The 17,353-nt window shown below is 43.0% G+C and overlaps 1 protein-coding gene across 46 annotated transcripts in view; it reads left to right on the top strand.

The window, feature by feature from the left end:
• Positions 1 to 15,225: 15,225 nt before the first annotated feature.
• The window catches only part of RIMS1 (regulating synaptic membrane exocytosis 1), a 307,441-nt gene continuing 305,313 nt past the window's right edge, over positions 15,226 to 17,353 (top strand). For 11 of the 46 annotated variants that reach the window (XM_074538393.1, XM_074538409.1, XM_074538394.1 and 8 more), the window contains exon 1: positions 15,235 to 15,757. In XM_074538393.1, coding sequence (XP_074394494.1) covers positions 15,594 to 15,757 — 164 coding nt within the window. In that variant the 5' untranslated portion in view covers positions 15,235 to 15,593. Of the gene's footprint in view, positions 15,758 to 17,353 lie in introns of all 46 variants that reach the window. The other 35 variants (XM_074538420.1, XM_074538417.1, XM_074538408.1 and 32 more) reach the window with 14 other exon arrangements.

Below are 17,353 nucleotides of genomic sequence, written 5' to 3'. Positions count from 1 at the left end.
TTATAAAAATTTGTCATAATAGTAATACTTGTAATATTATACTTAAAGGATACTTAATTCAGTGGGGCTACTTCAGTTGTAAATCAGCACACCTAAAGACTTTGAAATGGACTGTGCAGATAAATCATTACATCTCCATGAGGTCCTATTAGAATTGTCTTAGTTCTACCAACACAGACTGTATAGGGGATCAGATCTATTACAGATCAGACTGTAATAGAGGATGTAAAATCAAAGATCTCACTTGTCAAAAGCAAAGTGTGCTCAAATTCCATCATGATATTAGAATACTGAAGCTATATTCAAAGAAGTGTGAAATGAGAAAGTGAACAGGTACAGTTGTGGGCTGTTTCATTAGCCCATGACTTTCCTGCACCTTTCTCTCAAGTGACTCAAAAGAATTGTGTCGCCATTTCTCTCCTGATTAGCTTTAAAAAGAAAATTTATGTGTTTTAGGAAGTTAAGGGGAGGGAAATTGAGAAATCTCTTTTAATTCTAATAGTTCGGTTGTTTGGAAGTCTGAAATTGCCAGGATGGGGACACTGCAGAAGAGAATACTGAGAAGATGTGTATACAGATGTAATACTGCAGATGTGGTTAGAGCTGTGCAAAAAGCATGAGAATGCCCTCTGAGTACAAACCGGAAAAAATGGGCTAAAATTGCAGCAGACTTAGATTTGACATTAGGTGTAGCTTTCGAGAGTAAAGAGAGCCAGTCTCTGGAATAGTTTAGCTGTCCTGAGGAACTGGATTGGCAAATGTCTACCATCAATGATGACTATAAACGAATAATTGATCCTACTTTGGGCAGTAGGATGGACTTCCTGAAGCCTCTTCTCACTTGCTTTTTTTGTGATTCTATATACTTAAGATACCAAAGGGACTGATATTTGCCACACTGAATACTTAGTCAAACCACTTAAAATTGGCAAAACAGAAAGCCTATAACCAATGGTGATTCATTAATTACTCTTTACTAGAGTGAAGGCTGATTATTCAACCAGTTAAAATATCCAGACAGATGGATTTCCTCATCTTTGGTAACTGCAATCTCTTTACTCAGAGTTCAGAAAACAAGTATGTTTAAGAACATTCAATAAACAGATTCAGAGATAGGTTCTCAAAGATGCCCTATTTATTACAAACATTTGGAAGGAAGGAGTCTTTCCATTAGGTCCTTCAATCCATAGGCTCTGTGAATGCCATCTCATAGAATAAGGCTAAAAGAAAGCTCTGAGACTTAGTAGCTCCTGGCTACAAAAGCAGCTGGGAGCCAAAGGTGTGCTGCCTTGTTACCTTGTCTTACATGAAACTTTAACCTACAGGAACATTTCCTGGAAAACAAAGTAATGTAAATTGATTCTTTTAGTGTTTTGGGGCATATCAATAACATTTCATTTCACTTGGGAACTTCTAAAAAATGCTAGGCTATGTCTTTCAAATTGCAAGGCTAGGAAGCAAGGCTAGGCTTTATTTTTTTTTTCTCATTTCAATCAATTTGCCAATTGCCACTTTCTATTACATTAAAAAACAAAACACAAAAAAACCTCCAAACCACAAACAAAACCTAAACATCACCTGTGGTTTCTAATCCCTCCTGCCCTTCACACCAAGGGAAAATGCTGTAAATAGCCACAAAGCCACCTCATTAATTCCTTTAAAGTGTCTCCTTACACTCTCCTTTGCACACTAGCAGCAGTCCTTGGCTGAGACTTATCACCTCTCATGCTGGCAGATACAGTTTCTCAATATGTTTCCCCCTCCTGGTACACTCTGGCTGCATGCTTAAGTGTCCCACTTCAGAGAAGGAATTAACTTCTGAATGGCTCATGGGAGGTGAGGCACGAGCCTTGATTCAGTGGCAATACTCAAGGCTGTAAGTCAGTCTTAAGCTTCAGGTAAAGTTGACTTCTGAGGTCTGAAGAGATGGAGTCTTTGTGAGACAAGATGAAGTAAGAGTCTAAACAAAATAATGGGATCTCTGACCCTAATGGGATGCATGCCAGGGGTATTTCACTTCAAAGAGTTTCAAAGAAGAGCCAGAATGAAGCATGTTTCTGACCTCTGAGGAAAAAGCACTAGGAAATCTAGATGGACATCTTTATCAACAATAATAGTACTCATCCGGTCTTTGGTTGTAGTTCAGCTGTTGCAGGGCAGAGACTGCCATTAATGCTGAATTCTACAGGGTCTGTGCCACTATTAGTAACAAATCAGACCTATCTAGGCCCACCAGCTGCAAGCCAGTGCATTAGCTAGAGTCTGAGTGCCCAAAAAGCACTTGCTACCATGACTGCCTGGCAGCATGCTTTATCTCAGGGTGGCATGAAGGGGCTCTATCCCTGCAATTCCTACACCATGTCTGAGGAAACTGTCCATGCTGCCAGATATCCACTAAGCTACTGATCTGCAAATTGCCACTTGCTGTTTCTAGGGTAAGAACTCTCACAGAATTTCAGGTGTGCTTCCAGGATCTGGCCATAATTACACTGCAGGAAGTCAGTCAACTTAGCAGGATGGTCTGAGGACATGAGGCAGTGCAAGAAACATGTCAACTAAATCATGGCTATGCCTGAAGACATTCAGCTGGTGTGCTGCCTCTCTGGGGATACTCTCTTTAGCAGCTGCACCTCTGTAGGAGCTACAGAGGTTGACTCTACAGAAACAGCTAAGCAGAGAACTCCTCTTGCTACGGTGCACTACTATAAAATGAAAATAATGCTTCAAAGAAACTCTTATCGTTAGGTAGAGTTGTAGCAGATGCAGTGCCTGCCCTTCTTTGAAAGGCAAATACATTTTATTTATGTGAATTATGACCTAAACCAGTATACTGTATTTAAGACTGTAAGTTACAATGTACCATGTCCATACGTTACATCTCTTCTACAGGTTTTCTTCAGTGCAGCTACATAAATTATGATGGTGAGTAGTTATTAATACTGAGACACATTTAGTACAATCTCTGATTTCCTTGGGCCTCTCTTCATTATCACCAATACTCTTCTGGTTTGTGATGCTTCTGAGTCTGAGGAAAATTCTCTGAGGACAGCTGATCCTGTCAGCTCTCACAACACAAATGGATTTACCTTTCTTTTGACAACTATCTGTGGCTCTCAGAAAGAAGTTATTTTATTTTGAAGTCTAATAGATTTGACTTCTGGTTTCATGTTTTTTCCTTTGTGGCACAGCCACTAGATTGAAAACAATGGAGGTTTTTAAATAAAAGTGGAAAATGTATAGATTCCCTAACATAAAGTAAGAAGGCCAAGCAACAATCCTTTCCAAGGAACTGAAATTTGTTTTTGCTGTCTCCTTGCTGACCAAGGCTTTCCTTTAATACAAGTCCCTCATCAGCTTACCTATGTTCTATAGTACCATCAGTTAAGACAAAGATCTATATGTGTCTTTATACTCTGCATTGTAGAGTACGAGGAGCTATTTAGTCTGACATCCATTTTGTTAGTTTCTACAGCAGCTGGCAGTTTTCTCTGGGGTTTTCTTCAGAGCATCTGGCTTGGGTCAGGTCACTATAAAAAATTTATCAAACATCCTTTACAGGACTGGCTCGAGCTTTTTTAAATAAGGAAATCTCATCTATCTCCAGTCTTACAAAGGTTTTATTTTTTTTTTCATCCTGTCAACACAGAAGATATATTAAGCATTTGGTTTAATGAGATATTGAACATCTCTTTGTTCTGAGTGTATATTGGAGCAGGTTGTGCTTAGAAAACACATCACTTGGGTTTATTTTATTCTGTAGTTGGAGCAGAAGTTGTTATGTTGTGATAAAATATGTATTTCTTTGTTTTGGAAAGCAATAAAATGGACTAGACTCTAGGCTACCTGTCAGCTGATATTGTAATGGAGCAAGACAGGCTGGGCAACTGTGTAGCCCAGAAGAAATGTGGGGCTAATTATGAGGATGATGATTTAAGGAAAAAAAAAAAGCCAAGTAGGAGAAACATAAGAACTGCCATTCAAAACAAATGTCTGATCATAAGTTCACATTTAGGGAAGAATAAGAACCATGTAAGTATATATGGTTTTTACCTTTAATAGTCTTCCAGCTTCTTACAGTTTTAATCTTAGATTTCCCAGGTCTTTTATAGTTTGTTTATTTAGCAACATTTTATGAATCATTCTTCCAAGTGCTTCTTGCCCTGATATTACATAAATGTCTTCCATTACTATGTGTTCTTCAAGGACTTCCACAGGACCCAAGGTGTGAGGAACTACCATCCCAAACTTCATTTGATGACTCCTAATGTCCCTGGAAGGGACAGTGGGTAGTTGATCTCTATCCACTGCAGTCATGCTACTTACAATTTTGTAGACCTCTGTCACATCCCCACAAATCATCCTTTTTTTTTTTCCAGAATCCCAGCCCATCAAATCATTCATTGTATAGAAGCCGTTCTTTACTATTTGATTGACAAAAATGTCCTTCTCTGGATCTTTTTTAAAGTGTCCTTTCTTGAATGAGGAGACCAAAACTGCAGATAGTATTCAAAGTACAAAAAGCATGCATTAATCCAGTGTCTTCTGTCTTGTTCTTTACTCCTTTCCTAACAGTTTGTAGCATTTGATTTATTTTTTTTTGATTGCTGCTGAGCACTGAGATAGTGCTTTCTTGGAACTATTTATCCTAACCTTGAAGACTCTCTCACTTCTGAGTGGTAATGGTCAGGTCAAAGTCCACAATTTGATATATGAAGCCAAGATTGTTTTTCACTACAGCATTTCACAAGATGTTTTATTGCTCTGTCATGAAACCATTTTACTCCTCTGTCATGAAGCTTCATAAGATATTTCAGCAGTTGTATGCTCAGCTCTAGTTCACATTAGATTGATAACTGTATTATCAGGAAACTTTGGAATATCACTGCTCATCCCCCTTTCCAGGTCATTCAGGCTTTGCTAAAGCATGTGGATCCCAGCACAAAATTCTGTCAAACTCTCTTCTTTTACTGAGAATTTTGACTATTAATTCCTATTGTAATTTGCTTATAGCTGTGTTGTTCAGCTTGAAGAGAAGACTAAAGAGAAATGTCCTTGCTTTGTTTGGCTTTTTAAGGTAAGATTATAGAGAACACAGAGGTGAACTCCTAGGTTCACATGGAAAGGAGAAGAGGTGACAGACAAGAGTTCCTTCAAGAGAAATTCTGATTAGACAAAAGAAAAACTTTTATTCACAGTGCACCAAGACACTCAAAGAGCTTGTGGGATTTCTGGCCTTCAGAATACCCAATGTTTGACTGTTCATGACCCCAAGACACCCTCTTGGAGCTCTTAGCAGGCATTACTTTGAGCAGGATTTTGGACAATATGTTCTCCAGAAATCCATTTAAACCTAAATTATTACAGGTTCCTATGCCTTTAAGAAAGAATTTTCCATCTTCTACTTATTGTTCAGAGTCAGGGTTAGGGTTAGGATTCGGGATATTGTCAAGGTTTTTTGGAAATCCCAGTAAACTATATCAACAGGATCACCCAGAACCTCATACTTACTAGTCATGTCAGAGAACTCCAGGAGGATTACAAGGCAGAGCCATGTTTTCTCTTTTGAAGAGAATAATAATGATAATCATCATCACGTGTGGATGGAATGAATACACAGTGCCATTAGTAATTAATCTATTTTTTTCTTTAAGTTTTTAGAAGTATAGCACCCAGCCCTGGTATTTGCTACTTTTCACTGTATTTCTTTGAATCATAATCCCTTCCAAAGATGCTTCAATTTTCAGACAAATGGTTCACTGAGTTCCCCTTTAAAAATGAGGCCTGCATTGTAATCTCCTGTTGTTTCTACAACAAATCTGAATACTAATAATCTATTTAGCTTCCCTCCATGGTCTTACACTTCTGACTGCTTCTTTTCTTCTCCAGTTAAGGAAATGCTACCAAATGTTTGCCAGACATTTGTCTCGTGATGTCCTAAGACAAGAATGTAGTATTAATTCTAGCTCTTTCAGGAAAGTAGTCTGATTCTTTTTTGATCTGCTTGATTATATTTTCACATTTCATCTACCCAAATTTAGTTTCCTTTTCGACTTTTTAAATAAAACGTCAGATTTTTTAATTATGCTTTCTGAATTCCGAGAATATGGCTCAGCCATTTCATCTTCCCTCTGCCAGTTACCAAGTCTCTTCTAATATACAGTAAGCAATGGTACTGTGCTTCCCCTCTGATGTTCTCCAGCCTCCAAACCACCTGTAGATTAATTCTTTACTGCCTAATGGATGTCACAATTGTGGTGAAGATTTTATCTTTTACTTTTTTCCATGGATGCTGGATCTGGGTTACAATTATCTTTCCTGGACAGATTGTTTCAGTGCCTGACCAGCCTTTCAATGAAGAAATTATTCCTAATGTCCCATCTAAATCTCCCATTGCATAACTTGAGGCCCTTTCATCTCATCCTGGCCCCTGCTATCTGGGAGAAGAGGCCAACCCCCACCTGGCTGCTCCTTTCATGCAGCTGTAGAGAGGGATAAGGTTTCTTCCCTGAGCCTCCTTTTCTCCAGACTAAACAGCCCTAACTCCCTCAGCTGCTCCTCATAGGACTTGTGGTCCAGACCCTTTCCCAGCTCCACTGCCCTTCTCTGGACACGCTCCAGCCACTCAGTGTCCTTCCTGAACTGGGGGGCCCAGAACTGGTCACAGGATTTGAGGTGTTGCCTCACCAGTGCTCAGTACAGGGGGACAATCCCTGCCCTGGCCCTGCTGGCCACACTGTGGCTGATACAGGCCAGGATGCCATTGGCCTGCTTGGCCACCTGGGCATCCACTGGCTCATGTTCAGATGGCTTCTTACAACTTAATTCAGCCTGTCTGTGCTCTTGGTTGGAAAGCTGATAGTGTTGACCCCATTGCATAGCCTTCCTCTTTGGGTCTGGCGCTTCAATCCAGCTTCGGTGCTACCTTTTAAGGTGGTCAGTTTGTAAATTGAATCTGATTCTAAGCTCTAACTAAATACAGAATTCTACTGTAGCAATTACATGGTACACTTTTTTCATCCCACTATATTTTGTACACTAGGATCACAGCATGCCACTGGCTGTATTTGTTCTATCAGGAAAAAATAAGGAACTAAATCAGTTATAAATTGGTAACTGTTCAGTCATATCATTACTAATTTTGGTACAATTCCTTTGCTTTCAGACTGCAGCAGAGCATATGCTGTTGTGTTTTGACCCTGGAGCCTGCTACTCTCACTCTACTATTACCAACATTGAGTTCCATCTACTGTTTCTCTACTACTCTGTTGAGACCTGAATGCTTTCACCTTCATTGCAAAATCATTAATTCTACTCCATTCTCCTCATCCTGATAATCTTCTGGGCACTTTGATTTCATTTTTAGCCCAAAGGGTAACAATATTGACTGTAACTGAAGACATTCTGCTACTTGCAAAAATCTCCTCTCTAATTATGCCTTCACCACAAAAAGTGTTTCAACATATATAATTCTTGTTCTACATTAAACATAAAACTACACTTACATAGACATTCCTTTCTGTGTTGAATCACAAGTATTGATGAGACATCACAGACCTCTTCTTTAGAAGTTCAGTACATAATTTCATACACCACGAAAAGAAGAAAAAACCCAGCTTTAGTTTCATCTTTGCTTTCAGTATTTCAGCTTTTAAAAGTGACTTGCAAAGTAATTGGTGAGTATAAATCTTTGGCAGCAAAATGACTGTTGGAAACCAATGGGAAGTAATTTTCAGAACATAATCTCCAGGCATCAGTGAATTACTTACTTCAAACTTCTTCCTATGTTTTTCATTTATGAAGCATGCAACTTCCCAAAAACTGATATATTGTATTGTTTGAATGTTGAAAAAAGGTTTTTCAGGGCAAGGCTTTTCATGGGCACACACTGATTTAGGTGTAATTTCCTTCCTCTTCACAGTTTGGTACTTCCTCATGCATTAAAAAGCATGTGTGTATCGAAATATTCAGCATAAATAGAGAGGATAATATAAGTAGCTAAAAGATATTTAACACATAAATAAGAAGCAGTTTTTTGGTAACAAAAATGAAATTTTCGAACAAGAAAAAAAACCAGCTGGTTTACAGATCAGTATTGAAACAAATACTTTAAATCACCTTTTTAGGATCACATGTTTTACCCTGTATGGTGGTGGACTACAAGTCTTTGTTGTGACTCAGGTTACAGCAACTGAAGAAATGCTAAGGGAAGTAACTGCACAGCTTAGCCCTTGATTGTAAGAGCACCCTAGGATGTGGAGTGCAAATGAATAGTGAGGACACAGGAATTGGATATAACCTTTTGTAGTTTTCTTATTTCCAGTGAATCATTTGATGACTTTAATAATGGCACTTACTCAATCCCTGCCTCAGTTTCCCAGCTATAAAGATGTTACAAGTAGATGAGAATGGGGTTATCTCTGATGTGATTATTTTCTTTTCCCAGGACATTGAATTGGAACAGGAAAAAACATATTTGCAAAACAACATTCACCAAAAAGTTGCTTTGGAATCATCACAACTTCGACTTTTGTGCTTTGTCTGTAATACAGCTGTGCCTCTTAAATGGAAGTGTTTGACTTCTTAAATACGTGTGTCACATCTCTTTCATCAGTGGTTGTTCTTTCAAGAATTTAGTATAGTATAACATTTAAAAAAAATCAAAATTAAGAAGTTCTGCACCACAGGAACAAAACATTTTTTCTTGAGTTGAACAATGTGGTTGATCCTGACACATTTCTGAAAAATGCTTTAATTTTGATGAAATTACATTTTGTTTGAAGTCATTAACTTGGTATGCATATTGGTTTTATGATATGTGGTTGTACTTGTCTCCCATCTGACATCTTCTTTCACAGGTAATAATTATTTTTCTGTCTGTCTTTCCTTCTCTTTTTCAAAATGCTTTACTACTCTTACAAATATCTTCTTTATTCCACATATTTCAAATATTTTTTTCTCTTCATGTTATCTCGCTGATTAAAATAATGAAGTTAAGTTTAAAGCAACTGTTTCCAGGCTCTGCTTAGAGTGAATTTTGCTGTATGCTGTATGTGTGCAATTTTTTGAATGTAAAAGGGCTTGTGTGCCTTACAGTTTGTTCATCTCTTCTGATTATATCCATTTGATTAATTAAAGATACTTTCTCCTAAAAACTTTGCCCCCTTTCTTTCTAAGGCAAACTGTTCCATCAGGATATTTGTGCCCATTTTAGTACTAACACTGACTTTTAAACAATCTTGCAATTTATGAATAGAGATGGATGAGATTATGATAAGGCTGCAGTTGTACAACTGAACGTGCCCTAGCCCATCCTGCGCTGTATGAACAGCTTTGGGAAATGACACCATTCTCTGCTCACTGCAATCCTCTTACCTGCTGCTTCTTTACAGCCTGTCTAGGGAACCAGATGTTTACTGCCAATTACGCTTGATGAAACTGCTGGAGTTTCTTGTATTCTCTCAAAGATGGTATTTCTGAATTGCTGGCAGCTTTTGGAGGGCTTGTGCCTACATGTACAGCAAAAGACCTCAGTGTACTTTAGCACTTTATTTATTTAGTGATTTAGGTCATATAGATTTTACCCTTACTGCACTATCTACTGCAGTCATAGCATAAAACATTTAAGATTTTATTGAAGATTATCTTTTGGAGAAAAATAATGTTAAGATACTTATATTGGAAGTAAATTTATTATTATTTACATGTTTGCCAAAACCACAGAAGCAACAATAAAATTCTTATTCCAAAAAGACATAGACTGCAACTACAGAAAATGTTGTATTTCAGTGCTTGAACTGAAAATTTTCCAACTTTCCCAAATTCCAGACTGCTGACAAAGTACTGAGCTTCTGTCTGTTGTCTCTGAGCTCTAACACTTCTCAGCCTTTCTGTAATATATAAAATGATATTACAAATGTAGGGTCTTTCTTGGTCATATGCAGAATTCCCCTGAACTAAATGGGGTTGGATCTGTCTATGCTATCAGCTTTACACAATAGGTTCAGAAGAGAAACAAAAAGCAGATGACGATTTTTTAGGATGGAGGGTGGTGTCAGTTACATCACTTTTCAGCTTTCTTTCAGTTAAAGGGGATAAAGTGGAAACTGATCTTTGTATCTTGGAAAATGATGTTGAACTTAAAGCCTTGTTAGTATTTCTGAGTTAAAAAATCATTACTTAACAAACACATTTGGAAAGTAGTCTGACTAAAATAAAAATCAGCTCCTAATGGATTCAAATCAGATAGGAGTTTGCAAACGCACTAAAAGGGTCTGATTTGGAGCTGCACATACAGAAGCATCATGTTGGGGAGGAGGAAGGTGACAATTCCTGTTTATGCATTTTTGGCAAGCTGCACCTGAAGGATAGGATGATTTTCTGGAAACTGTCATGCCAGAAATACACAGCTAAACAGGGGAGAATTGAGAAGAGCAAAGGGAATAATTAGAGACCTGTGGGTGTGCACAGGGTCTCTGGTTTATTCTCTTAAGGAAACCAAGCCATGAAATTGCCCTGCTTTTCTGTCAGTATGCCACAATAACATTTGAATCTCTTGACCAATTTGAAAAAAGCCTGACAAAAAAGGAGAAGCTTAGAAACACTGAGCTCCTGTGAATTTTACAAAAATCAGCAGCCAGATAGAGGAGACTCAGATTTGTGTGCCCAGTAAAGAACAGGTGGATGTGTGAACTCAGCTGCATTATTTGACACAAGAGAATCCAAAGCTGTCATCAAAAAGCAGGCTCCATAAGGTTTGCTGTCAATGGAACTGCTTGTTTGTAATTTAGAGGCAGGGGCATTTTTTGCTTGTTTGTTTGGGTTTTTGTTTGTTTGTTTTAAATAAAATATACTTAAAAGAAGCCCAAGACGTCTGCCTGAAATGATTTTTAAAATGTTCATTGCTGCAGAATGTTGGCACTCATTATAAAATTATTTGTAATACCAGATCTTGTTGAGAACAAGCCCTGAAATTCCTACCTGAAATGAAATCCCTTTGGGCCAGTGTTGTCTCTCTGCCGTGGAAAGGATATTTCCATTTCTCCTCATGCTAAAGCTAGCTCTGACCCTTTTCTCTTTTTTAAAGTACTATGGTGCCACCAAACTTAAAGAAATGAAAAGTCATGAGTCAGATGCCCAAAAAAATGCCTACTCCTGAAAATTATGATATGTTGATAAAATATATTTTCCTTTGTTTTTGGTCAGTCTTTGAAATTTTTAAAATCCTTCAACTTCTTGAGAGAGAAGTCAGTGTTCTACTTTCATTAACATATTGTTAGAAATTACTTTTAGCCCTTGGTGCTACAGAATATTTCATCTTTCATGGCTGTCCCTTAAATGGCAAACCCACTGAGACTGAAAACTCCTCCACAGCTTTTACGTCCCCAGTCTTCCATCAGTCTGAGAAAGAGCACTACTCTTCTAGTCAAGGAACCTACAGGAAAAACCCTCTGAATGGTTTGTTCTTTAGTTTACCTCATGCAAGAAAACAATCATGATTGCTTACAGGTAGTGAAAAGGGAGTATTGATGGAACTGAGAAATTTAGAATGTGGCATTTGGTCAATATCAAAAGAAGATACGGGGGAGAAGGAAGGTTCCTAAGATTGAGGGGAAGTCTAGAATCATAAAGAAATATGCATTTGTCATGCAAAGGGCATATGTTATGATGCCCTATGCATCATAACATATGATGCAACAAGTTGTTTGGCAATGTTGTGAACATTTGTTGTTATGAACTGAGAAGAAAAGGTCATGGATTCCATTATAATGATTGGCTGTTGAAGTTTAAGAAAGTAATTTACCTGATATATTACAATAGCTATATACAATAGCTATATTCCATTTCTAGATTTCACAGCAGTCTGCTCTAGACAGGACTGCAGAGGAATTGATCTAATAGGGACAAGACTTTGGATGTTACTAGAAAAGGGTAACTCCTACTAACCAGGCAATGAAATTCTCTTGAAGGCTCTCATGTATCATTCCAACTTTGGAATATAATATATTGAACTACACTGGACTTTCCACACACTGTTGATTGGACAACAGTGTAAGACATTTCATCATAACAAAAGAAATGTGTACATTTCAAAACGACCACTTATAGTTGGAAATACTGTTAATAAGAGCTCAGTCTCTTCATGCAGACCAGTCAAAAAATGAGATGACTTTTATGGTTCCTTCTTTATTTCTCTCTAATTAATTCTACTGCTTTTGTGCCAAAATAATACAGAATAATTTGCTCTGTCTAGGACTTTTTAGACATAAGGAAAAACATTGCCAGAAGCCTAACAGAGGTGAACCTTCCCATCTGCTCAACACTGTTAAAGCCACATCTGGAGTGACAATTCTAGTTTATTGCACCCTGACACAAGAAAGACATGGACATAGAACAGCTAGTCAAGTGAAGGGCAAGGAAGATAGTTTAGGAATTGGAGCATGTCATATAAGGAAAGGCTGAGAGATGGAACTAGTTAGCCTAGAGAACAGAAGGCTGAAAGGCATCTTATAGGAGTGAGGAAATATCTGATGGGAGGGTGTAAGCAAGACTCAGTCAGGCTCTTTTCAGCAGTGCCCAGTGATAGAGCAAGTGGCTATGGGCAGAAACTAAAATACAGGGGGTCTTGTCTGAACACAAGAAAACTCTTTTTTACTATGCAGGTGAGTAAGCACTGGCACAGATAGCCCAGAGAGGCTGTGGAGTCCCCATCCTTGGAGAGACTCAAAACCATCTGGATGCAGTCCTTAGCAACCTGCTCTAGCTGACCCTGCTTGACCAGGCTGGCTGGACCAGATGTCCTCCAGTGGTGCCTTCCAATCTAAATGTTTCTGTGATTATGTGCTTTTCAGCAAAACAGTTTTTATCACAATATTGGCTTGGTGCAAGTCTACACTCTAACTCCCATAACTTTTGAAACCTATATTCTGCAAGAGTTTTCAGCTTTCCTTTTTATAATTTATAAGAAACTATATGTAAGAACCTATACTCTTTGTATTCACTTTGTATTTTCCACAGAGCAATAAGATTTCACATGCTTGACCCAGTATAAAGCAATTAACACAAATACAGAACAGTTATAAATAACTATGTCAGTAATTAATAAGCAGAAAGTTGAGCAGGATAACCTCATGTAATGTTTTCTTCATAAAATTATCTTGGAGACACTTGCATCTTACGGTCTTAGAACTCTTATATTTTGGTTAATTTGTGCTTAAAGCTGTGATTCTTGAACACTAAGGCCATTGCTCTAGTGAATGCAGTTACTTGAGCTACATCCTTTACTTGGCATATGTGGGACTCCCCAAATTATCTGAAGGATTGAGTATGGACTACCTATGTATACCTCTAACAACATGATCATTATGCCTAGTAGTACCATTCCAGCCATGTTTTAGTTATTTCTGATACTAAACATATGGTGGGACTTCACCTTCTTCTCATCATCTAATTTTTTCCAGTCTTGCTTCCTTTAGTGGAAGCTTCCTTTTCTTCCTTGAAGTGGCTGCTTGTTGTTAATGAATGGATAAATTCTTCAGCACCAGCCTGTTACATGAAGGCTATCTTCCCTGCTGGTCACAGATGGTGGGAAGTGATTTTATTGATTTGTTAGTACTTAGCTAGAAGGATTACATCTAGCAGTAATAATGTGGCCAGGCCCTGGGACAAATCACCACAGGAGTTAGTAGAGGGTTTGTGTCTTAAACTGAAGTGTGACATTATTATATTTACCAGCCTTTCATAGTGCTTTGCTTGTTAACGCCACTGTAATCTCTTCTGAGCCATCTGTCGGTCATTCAAGTTTCTGTTTCCTTCATGTGCTGGAAAAGTTGGGAGACTTCAGTTTCTGAACTGAACTTGGACATTGTTCTGCTAAAGTTCTGGTGGTAACCACAGTGCTTATTAAGTTTTTTCTTTATAATTTGTGTTATCAAAATTGTGTCCTGCAGAAAATCTCTTGGGGGGACACAGGCAGATGGTCACAGTAATTCCTCTCAAATTCAAAGGGTCATGAAGGTTCATGGCTTTCAGAATTTGTGTGAGAGGTATTACTGTGGCTGGGAGAAATCTGGTCTCCCTCCCTATTCCAAACCTGAAAAATTTGGCAGAAAGAAGCATTGAACACTGCCAGCATAGATTTTTTTTCTTTTTGGTTTGTGCTCATCAGATGATCTCTCTAGAAACCAGAGCTGTTTCCATGCTGTGACCTCAGCTGAAGCACAACTGAGAGGTCTTAAGTATCAGCATCTGTTAGCAGTAGCTCACATTTTACCTGAAAGTGCAGTGTTCTATTTTAACTTTGCATTTCTAAGTAGCCTGAATGATTTCATTCACTGACAGGCACATGTGTGACCAGAGGACACTTCAGAGCTAGAGGCATGAGCTTTTGGTCAGTGGATTACATGGGATGATCTCCTGCAGAGAAAAGCTGTTGCATTCATTACCAGCTCCTCAAAATGAAGTTACTCAGAGCTAGTAGACCAGAAACTGGCAGAGAAGTGATCTCTGTCTGGACATGATATTTTGTTTCACTATGCACTAACCCCTCGGTTGAGCAGTCGGCACTGTGACATGTTTCGTTGCCAGTTTTGGTGGGTCACAGTAGTTAAAAAATGGGTCTGATCCATAAGAGCACTTGTCACCCGCATGGGATGAGTGTGTAGACCATGGCACGGGTGGCACTAACGGGATTTAAGAAGCGCATGAACAAAGTGCTGAAGCGTGCAACTCTGAGGAAGGGTGGGTCGAGCGGTGACAGCGCTGGCTTAAGGCAAGAGGGCTGCAGCTGGGGCCAGCACGGCTCACGCCCGAGGGAGCGCCGGCAGCCCTGGGAGCCCGAGGCTTCCCGGCGCCCCAGCCAGCCCCGCAGCAAACCCGCACCCGCCTCCCACGGGTGGCCCTGCCTCGGGTGAGCCTGCAGCCCTGGCGGGAACCCGGGCGAGCACCTGCGGTGAGGAAACTTGGAGGAGGACGTGAAGAGGGCGGCGGTGCCGGGGCCAGCGCTGTGGCCGTGTGGCCGCCGGGCCGGCCCGGGGGGCGACGGGCAGAGATAGGCGCGGCCGGCCCGGGTGCCCGGCGCGGGCAGGGGCAGAGGCAGCGGCGCCGCGCCTCGGACTCCGCCTCACCGGCACCGAGCTCCCCTCCCTCCCTCGCTCGCTCTCTCGCTCCCTCCTCCAGCGCCAGGCTCGCAGCGGCGGAGCATCGCGGCGGCGGCGGCAGCACCCGCCCTTCCCGGCCGGCCGGCGGCGCGCACCGCCCCCCTGCTCCCGCACGCAGCCCGCCGGCGGCGATCCGGAGCCCTCCGCGCCACCGCACCCCCGCCCCGCACGCCCACCGCCGGGAGGATGGGCTGCGGGCGGCGGCGCGGCAGCCCCTGAGCTCCCCGAAGCCGCGGAAACAAAGGGAGCGAGCAGCGGCAGCACCGGGCCGGGGTGGATGCAAGCAACCATGAAAGGCTGGGTCTCCGCCTCCTCCGCTGCTGCCAGAGAGCTGCCGGCTGCCGCTGCTCGGAGGACTACCCTGTGAAGGGGGCGGAGGAGAGGCTGGCTGGGTTCGCCGTGCAAAGGTAGAAGGTGTAAGGGAGAGGCGGCAAGAAAATGTCTTCTTCGGTGGGGCCCCGCGGCCCTCGCCCGCCCACGGTGCCCCCCCCGATGCAGGAGCTGCCCGACCTGAGCCACCTGACAGAGGAGGAGAGGAACATCATCATGGCAGTGATGGACCGGCAGAAAGAGGAGGAAGAAAAAGAAGAGGCCATGCTCAAGTAAGCAGACGCTAGTCATTCATTCATTCAGGCACTCATTCATGCACCGATCGCCGGCGGGTGGAGCGGGCGCTGCACAGCGGGAGCCGGCCGGTGCCCGGAGCCGGCCGGCTTCGCCCTGCTCGGCGGGGCCGGCGCCGCCGAACCCCGGGTCCCGCTCCGCTCCCGGCCCGTAACTTCCTCCTCCCCCACCCCGGGCAGCTCCTCCCGAGGCAGCACCGCCGGGGAGCCCCCGGCACGGCGGGACGGAGCGGGACGGCGGCCCTCCCGCCCCGAGGGAGCCGGCGGCACAGGGCGGGCGGAAACCCCGACACGGGGGTGAGGGGCGAGGTGGGATTCCTTTGGGGTCCCCAAAACCCCGCCTCTGCCAGGAGGGGCCGCTGGGTGGGGTTTCCCTCCGTGCGGGAGCCTCCGCGGCGGCCGTGCTGCCCCCGCCTGGCTCGGCCCCCGCTGCCGCCCGCCGCGGGGCCGGGGCGGCTGCCCCCGCCCGGCACACCCCCGGCCCCCGCTCCGCCCGCCCGTGCCGCCGGCCCCGGCCCGCCCGCTGCTGGCTCCAGGGCGGGCAGCACCGCACTGTGGGGCACCAGGGCGTCCGTAATTAGGAAATAGACGGAATTAGTCGCACTGCTCATTCCAGCGGGCGGCCGTGCGTGCGTGGTGGCGGGACGGCGGGGGAGTGGGTTTATCCCGCTGCCGGCAGCACGGGGAGGGGTGCGGGGAACGCGGGGTGTGGGTAGGTGCCATGTTTGGAAACCAGATCCTCACAGCCTCTTTTGAACCTTTTCCCTCACCCCCTCGTCCCTGCCAAGCATCGCATGTGATCACATTTTTTAGCCTCCTCCGTCAGTCGGAGGCTTCAAACGTAACGTTGCTGAATCGCCTACTGCGAGTGATGAGAATAAACAGATTGGAGTCGTGGCCTGTGGAGGAGAATCACGGTTCCTCCTCTTCTGACAGCCCGTCAGGCCTGCTCGCTCCGGGCGGGAGGTGGTGGGAGAGGTGACTGGAGCCTCTGACGCCACGCAGACCCTCCGTGCCACAGGCGGTGTATCCTTACCTCACTGCCGCCTGCTTGCGTGCACCTGGGCTCGGAAGGGATGCGCCGAAGGGGTGACGTGATCTGGGTGTTTCTTCGGGCTGCAGGAAATACCCACCTGAGCCATGCGGGTGCCAGCGCGTCCCCGCGGCTGGGGACCCAACCCCCGCAGGCTCCTGACTTCGGCTGTGCGTGGTGAAGCTGGGACAGCGTTTTTAGTACAGTGTCACCCCTGTCCCTTCCGTTCTTGACTCTGAAATTGTACAGGGGCTGCTAGAGATCCGCGCAGTGTGCGTACTGAGGCCCAGCTGCCCGTGCTGTACTGGCTGGGAGCTGTCCGGGACGGTGGTGCTTGGATCTCGGTTCAAGACGAAGAGTTCAGTTTGCTGTTGCAGTTCATTGTGTTTGGGGTGTGGCAACCCTCGGAGGTGGGGTGATTGGAATGAGAAACGTTCTGTGGGAATGCATTGTGTTAGTCACTCTGGGGAAACGTGAGTGAAGGATCCCTCCTCAGCTTCTATTCATCAGAAAAAAATTAAATAAAGAAGTAGCTCAAAGGG

This window comes from Zonotrichia albicollis, chromosome 3 (genome assembly GCF_047830755.1).
Source record: "Zonotrichia albicollis isolate bZonAlb1 chromosome 3, bZonAlb1.hap1, whole genome shotgun sequence".
Lineage (NCBI taxonomy): Eukaryota > Metazoa > Chordata > Aves > Passeriformes > Passerellidae > Zonotrichia > Zonotrichia albicollis.
The sequence above is the reverse complement of the archived record's forward strand: the minus strand, read 5'-3'. Positions and strand labels throughout refer to the sequence as shown.